The sequence below is a fragment of the Aplidium turbinatum genome, chromosome 4, assembly GCF_918807975.1.
Source record: "Aplidium turbinatum chromosome 4, kaAplTurb1.1, whole genome shotgun sequence".
Taxonomy (NCBI): Eukaryota; Metazoa; Chordata; class Ascidiacea; order Aplousobranchia; family Polyclinidae; genus Aplidium; species Aplidium turbinatum.
The window spans coordinates 23,955,726-23,962,960 of record NC_137475.1 but is presented as its reverse complement, the minus strand read 5'-3'; the positions used below and the strand labels follow the sequence as shown (position 1 = coordinate 23,962,960).

At 37.9% G+C, this 7,235-nt stretch overlaps 1 protein-coding gene across 3 annotated transcripts in view; it reads right to left on the bottom strand.

Moving 5' to 3' along the window:
* Window positions 1-48: 48 nt before the first annotated feature.
* Window positions 49-7,235, bottom strand: part of LOC145768233 (forkhead-associated domain-containing protein 1-like) — a 78,224-nt gene continuing 71,037 nt past the window's right edge. For all 3 annotated transcript variants that reach the window (XM_082579718.1, XM_082579720.1, XM_082579719.1), the window contains exons 27-28: window positions 3,083-3,238; window positions 49-610 (exon numbers count right to left, since the gene is read on the bottom strand). In XM_082579718.1, coding sequence (XP_082435844.1) covers window positions 458-610; window positions 3,083-3,238 — 309 coding nt within the window. In that variant the 3' untranslated portion in view covers window positions 49-457. The remainder of the gene's footprint in view (window positions 611-3,082; window positions 3,239-7,235) is intronic.

The window sequence follows — 7,235 nt, the reverse complement described above, 5'->3', positions numbered from 1 at the left end:
GTGCCAGAAGTTTTTGTAAGACGGTTCAGACTTTCATCAACAAATAAGAGAGATCCAATCGATTTTAATTCATTGAAAACAACTCAAGAATATCACGTCACTTTACAAGCCGTCACATATAAGTGACCAGTTCTCTTGGTTTCGACAAAACCGATGAAACAAGAATAGTTGCAGATAATGAAGACACGTATAAAATAATCGTTTGTGCACTACTATCCATGTAGCTTATCTGCAGATCAGATAAGCCTACATCCCTACATCAGTAGACTAAAACACCGATGAGGATGAAAAAGATCAGTGACGGTTGTGATGACATCTACTAGGCTAATTCAGTTTAAAATATGCTCTACATCAGCGATAGCGCATACGTGGTTAAACGAGTAATCCTTATCGGACATTGCATCACATCTTAAAAACAAAAGCATGTCGACGATCGTGGAAATGTTAAACAAAGAAATTATGTATCCAGGATGAGATCATGAGATAAATTTCTCTCTCTCATATGTTCATGTATTTGATGAATCTGGGTCATCTCGTCCGAAGCATCACTGGAAGTGTTGACGAGTCGAGCCGTGGTATCGCAGAGTTCTCGCTCCTTCCCGTATACTCGCTGCGAGCCGCATTCGCGTCAGCATGGCCATGAAATACATCAGAAAAATTAATAATTTGTTCACTCCACACCCCTATGTTATCTACTCAAACCCAAGAGATTGAAAAGGAATTGTTATACAGTCAAACTTCGATACTATGTCACCTTGCTATTATGCCACCCTCGCTACCTTATCACTTTTGATCGTCACCAGCTAAATTCAATAGAAAATATATTCACTATGCCACCCCTTACCCTCGCTAGTATGCCACATCAGAGTACAGTATTACTGTATTAACGAAACAATTAACGGTACGAACGAAACGATTAAACGGTTGTAAAACGGCAAAAGTATATGTATGTGCATGTAATGTGTTCTCTCAAGTTATCTACTGCAGGTCAGCCCAAAACTATGAGGAATCATCAGCTGGCGCATGTTTTTTCGGCAAATTTCGCACACCTCGTCGTCTAGCTAGTCGATCGCATCATACTGGGCTTCCCGCTTCTCTGCTGCATGAACTTCCAGACAGTGCTCCATGTCCGCTGGGCGTCCTCGAACAAAACGATTTCCTCCTCAACAGTTATCTCATCATCTTCGCTTTCAACCGGCTCCTCGCTGCGCAACATCTCCTTCGCAATCTCATCCAGAGTGAAAGATCCACCAGTCTCGAGGCGCTCATCAGCTTCAAGAAAGTCAGGCACCTCGATCTCTTTGTTCTGGTGCATCTTTTCCTCGGCAGGCAACGCTTCTCAGATCTCGAGCAGATTAACATCATCGGGCTCAGATTGGATTTCCTCGTACAATAATCGTACAACACAACGTGGCATTACATGGTCACGCGACAAGGCTGTTTTTACAAACTCTCGCTACTATGCCACCCTTGCTACTATGCCATTTTCTCTCGGTCCCAAAGGGTGGCATAGTATCGAAGTTTGACTGTATCCTAACTTCAAAAACATAAAATTGAATAAAAAAGCAGCGGGATAAAATGAAATGGGTTACTCTCCTCTATAAGTCACGGGACCTAGAAATTAGTGCATACAGAAAAAACAATCACTTTGAGACCCAATGTATTCTGATAAAAGTGGTATTGGAAATGCCAAGGGTTGGCGGTAAAAAAAATCGTTCAAGTTTTGTTCAACAAGCAATGCATCTTCTTTAGCATTTGACTTTATAGTAACAGTGAAGCTAGTGTGCCAAAACCGCAATGTGGTTTGTGGAGTTATGCTCATCAGCAATGAGTCATTGAAACTTCAGATCTAAACAAAGCACTTATATTCAAAACATAAGATTAGAACTAAGATAAAGAATTTCTTAAGGGGAAACAAACGAATTAAAAGCTGCGCAAAAAACAGATGTAGGCGTACAGATACTCATATAAATATAAAAGCTTGACTCTTATGACTCGTCTACACAGCCACATTTCGAAAAAATTTATCATTTTCTCCCGCGATTTTCTAATTTCCATGTTTCGCTGCAGTAGAGCGTAACACTCCACTTTAAAGTCTTTGCCAAATGCACTTTGAGCTAGAGAAAATATCGTAGAGGTTAGCTGTGATGGTTCTACAGTATCTGGGGTGTTGTAAGATACTGAGTGCTTGAACTTTTCCACGTTTTTGATTTCTTAACCATCACTATTTACTTGTCCGTTTCTATGCACTGTCATTATGATTGTCTTGAGGCTGTTAATTGAGAGACCTATTTCCAGGCTGGCTCGTTAATTAAAGCATGCCAGATGCCTATCTGAAGAATTGAGCGCTGCACCGAACATAAAATCCCGCTTCGTTCTATTTGATACCTCTCCTGCCCCCTCACTCCACTTGGTTCTGAGCTTTAGATACGATAGTGGGTGACGCTTACCCGATTAAGAACGGGAATTGGCCGTTTCAATGCTTACTTGACATGTTGGGGCATAAAGGCCTCTGCTGCGTGTTAGTGCGGTGCAAAGGAGCAAACAGCCAACCACACGGATTGATTTTGCGCTATAAGCAAATAATAAAATGAGGGACTAAAGCTTGGCGACCTCTCGGCCGATCAACCCTTATCTGATTTTGCACAGCACTGGTACACCGCAGTAAGTATCAATCCTTATTTGTGCATGGTGAAAGTTGGAGAAATCAATCTTTGATGGTAGTCAGTGATCTCAAACTAATCGAGTTGGAGGGTCAATTTTGCAGGTCGTATATGACAGGTAGCGTAGGCTATGAAGCTATTAAATAGGGATCTGATGATTCTCCATGCACTTTTAATAAAAAAATACTAACTTTAAATTATAAACATTCCTCATGATTAGATTTGCTTTTTTACAAACAACGAATCCACGCAATGCATTCCGCATGCAAGTGGCTGTTACGGCAGACGCACTTCCCTCAATAACACAGGTCTGGTATCCGAATTGTGTCTCCTCCTTCAATGATATCTATCTCCTCAGAACTAATAAATTGACTACAGATGTTGCGACATTTTAATTCAACTATTTATTGCCAAGTAACCTGCTTAAGGACGTCGATCTCATATTGCTTCCTTCTCAACTTCTTGTCACGCTTCTCTTTTTTCTTTTCCATCTTCTCCTTTTCTTGTTCCATCCGATGCGATGACCTTGCAGGGATGGGGGGCATACGACTGTCCATGTTTTCAAGATGAAATGTCTGAGATGGAAAGTAAATGTCTGCACCAACTCAACGTATGCGTATTATTATTACAAAGCACTTCACGACATTTACACACACCAAGGAATTCAGAGCGGGTTGCTCATCTATCTAACACACGTTCGAAAGCTATAGCTATATTTAGAAAAATATGCGTGCCTAGTGTATAAACATTTCATCAACGCATTTTTCGTATGCCATTGTATCACTGGGTATCTCAAACCAACTTTTATCTTCCATTTGAAAAAGATATAGGTCAGAGAGAACGAAATAGGCAATCTTACATGCAGTCGCTAAGGCACAAGTACCGCAATTAGGCTCCAAGGAATCAGCCACGACAAGATATTTCGTACAGTCATTCAACACAGAGCTTTTACAATGCAGGGTCATCAATAATTAACGTTACAACTTCAAACAACTGTATTTAACATCAATATTTAGCGTTACAATGTTAATAAATTGAATATTTCTCGATTTTATATTTTTAGGCCTAAATTTTACAGGCCATAAATGAAAATTTGAATAAAAGAATAGCTATTGTAGAGCTCTTCAATCGGGCAAGTCAAGGAGTGATATTTGCAAGGACCTAGAAATTAACAGAATGCCTGGAGAACTCTCAAAAGGCACAAAGAAACTTCTTCTTCAATTGCCATGCCTGAACCAGGCATCGACGGCCTCAGGTGAATAATTAAACCAAATGTTCCTATTATATATGTTGCATGGATGATTGTTTCTGTCTTGTCGTTGTTGTTTCAGATGTGTTTGTCTTTGTCTGCCAGGTGCTCGCTTTCCAAAAATTTTACGAGTTAAAGAGAGATGCTCCAGTTTTTGCTTTCTTATTACAGGACCAAGAAATTTCGGAATGGCCCGTTTCGGTGAGTCCGATTTGGTGAGTCCGATTCGGTGAGTCCGATCCCTTAACGGGGGATTTTTTCAATTTTTTTTTTAAATTATCGGGTACCGTAGCCTAATCATCATTGCCGTTTTAGGGTTAGGGGTTAGAGGTTAGAAACTCACCGAATCAGACTCACCGAATAGTAGCAGACCCAAGAAATTTATATTGTCTGGTTTTCATACTTTTTAACAGAGTTTTGGTTTGGTTCACTTGGTGTAAAATTTCTTTATTTGTTTTCTTTGCCAGCCATGAAATGCGTTGCATTCTACGGAAACACCACATTTCAAAAGCATTAATTTTTTCAGCCATTTTTGTTGAGATATTCCAGGTTTCAGAGTTGTAATGAAAAACAGGATAAATGTAGCATTTTAAAACTCTAGACCTTGTCTTGAAAGAGATATTTTTATTGCAAAGAATTGGTTTCATTTGTTGGAAGCTTGCTTTTGCTTGGGCTGTTTTTATGTTGAGCTCTGTTTCGTCTCTTGCATCCCAATTCACCATAGTACAGAGGTATTTGAATTTTTGAACCTGTTTAGGAATTGTTCCATTAACTGATGAATTACAAATAGGAGTTTCGGCTTCTTTTTTCTTTGTTCTGACCATTGTTTCTTCTTTCTTTTTATTTAATTCCATGCCAAATATCTTTCTTTTCGTACACACAATATCTAAGATGTTCTACAGTTTTACGTCCGAGTCGGCTATCAAAACGGTGTCATCAGCATATCGTATGTGGTTAATGTTGTTTCTTCCAATACTAATACCTTTTTCATCATCAATATGTCTTAAAATTATTTCGCTGTATAATGAGAAAAGGTCGGGTGATAGCACACAACCTTGTCTTACTCCTTTCTGAATGGGTATGCAGTCGCTGCAGTCATCATTAATCCTGATGGCAGCTGATTGTTCGTAATATAAATTTTGAATGATTCTTAGATCTTTGTCGTCAATTCCAATTTGGTCGAGCATGCATAACATTTTATTGTGTTGGTCTCAATGACTCATTTGGTCTCAATGACTCATTGTTTAATACACAGTGGCATACAACACATTGCCCCTTTTCAGTTCAATGATTATTTAGAGAAGTAAATCCAAACCTCATGCAACTTTCATTATACTTCTTTTTAGCCATATTTGCAGCTTTTATTTAGTAAATTTTACTAAATGTTTTTGAAAAGTAAGCTAGTTTAATAAATGGCTACTTCTCAATGCCCGCTAATCACATGCTTGACTACTCAAGTACTCACCCACTTTGAACTGCTATATCTCACACACCAGTTAAAACCCATTGTTAGTAGACAATGACCTTTCTTGGTAAATAATTATTGTTTTGTAAAATTATGTTTTTCAAAGCAAAGCGCAGACTATCTACACTACAGTATAATAACACAGTAGAATCTGTTCAAATAGCTCTGTGGCCCATTGAAAATGTCTTGGTGGCCTAGTACTGGGCCATGGCCCACAGTTTGGGAACCACTGCCCTAGACTCCCCAGACTTTGGCATCTGGTCTTACCTGGAGAGCAAGGTTTTGACTAAACACCACCAAAGTTTGGAAGCGCTGAAGGCTAATATGAAACAAGAATGGACCAAAATACCTTAAAGAGTTATTCATGACTCTTGCAAGTCCTTTTCGAAGCGTCTCCGATTTGTTATCGACGCAAATGGCGGACACATTCAGTAAAACTTGTTTTTCCTAAATATTTATTTATTTGACAATAATATTAAATCAAATATAGTTATTACTATATTTGATTTAATTTGCTCTGCTTTGCTTTTTTGCTTAGCATTGAGCACTTTTTTGTAGTATTAATAGTTTTCATTGTTTTGAAAATAATATTATATGTTTATTACTCAAAAATTGTCTACCATTTGTTTAATACAGTTGTTTGAAGTTGTAACGTTAATTATTATTATTGATGACCCCGTAGAACTTAATGGGAGCTATAGTAATTGTACGGCATCACAGCCAAACGATGCACGATAGCACGTTCAGAAACGCAAGAGAATGCGCGATTCTATGGGCATCAGTTTGCGTGACACAAAACAAGATCGTGATGAGCATTGTCTGTTTCGTACTGTGGGTATTTGTATTGTGAGGTCAGTTGGAAAGAGTACGAAAGAAAATTTAAGTTTGCTTATAGATTTTTCGAATGTCATGATAGAAAAGGCACTCATTGATATGTTCATGGATTGTCAGACCAGTCCATCTTGTGCCATCCACCAAGAAGCTTGTGATGCAGATGAATATGTCATTTGGTCATCAATCTATATCGACGGTCGAAAACAAGAAAGTCATAAGTTACATTTTGAGAAACTCCCTTTTTTGCATTTTCAAAACCTATGCACTTAGGGCTATCTACTACTACTTTACTACTATAGTTACAGATATTAATGCTCAAAGTAAATGCATTAACGAAAGTTAAAAAGGAAAAAAAAATGTTTTTTTGGCCTTTTTACTCCAAAGTGTAAAAATGCACTTACAACTTTTTTATTTTCAACTGTCGATATAGTCCGAGGCTGGTGAGGTTGTCCTATACTGAAATACTGAGCGGATTTTTTTTTTATAGAAATAGTTAGAGGGGTCCTATAGGCACAATTTTTGAAATGTGGCCACCTTCCAAACCCTGGTCAATATCTCGATTTCGTTCAGGTTTTAAAGTAGGTAAAATCGGGAAAATTTTCCAAGGTAAAATTTGGAAGAAATCTCAATTGGTCCAAATATAGGCATGTCATATATCATTTTAACGGACGTTCTCTCCAGTTTCAGAATATTGAGTTCTTAAAAATTCTAATCACTCAAAATTAAAGGTATTGACAAAAAAACTCTGATCAATTTATCACCTTTAATCCCATTAATTTTTGTTCGTTTTGTTGGCAAATAGACAAATAAAACCTAAGAACCATTTAACATAATATTTAACATAATAACACGGAAATAAACTAAAAATTACAAAGAAAGGATGAATCATATGTCTTTGATAACTACCACTTCAGGAGAAAAATAAAAGAAGACCATTACGTTTAGCTGACACAACCTGGTGACATGTACATCTCTCGTGTCACAACACCAAGTGGTCGTTCAGTCGACATTTTAAAATGTAGGC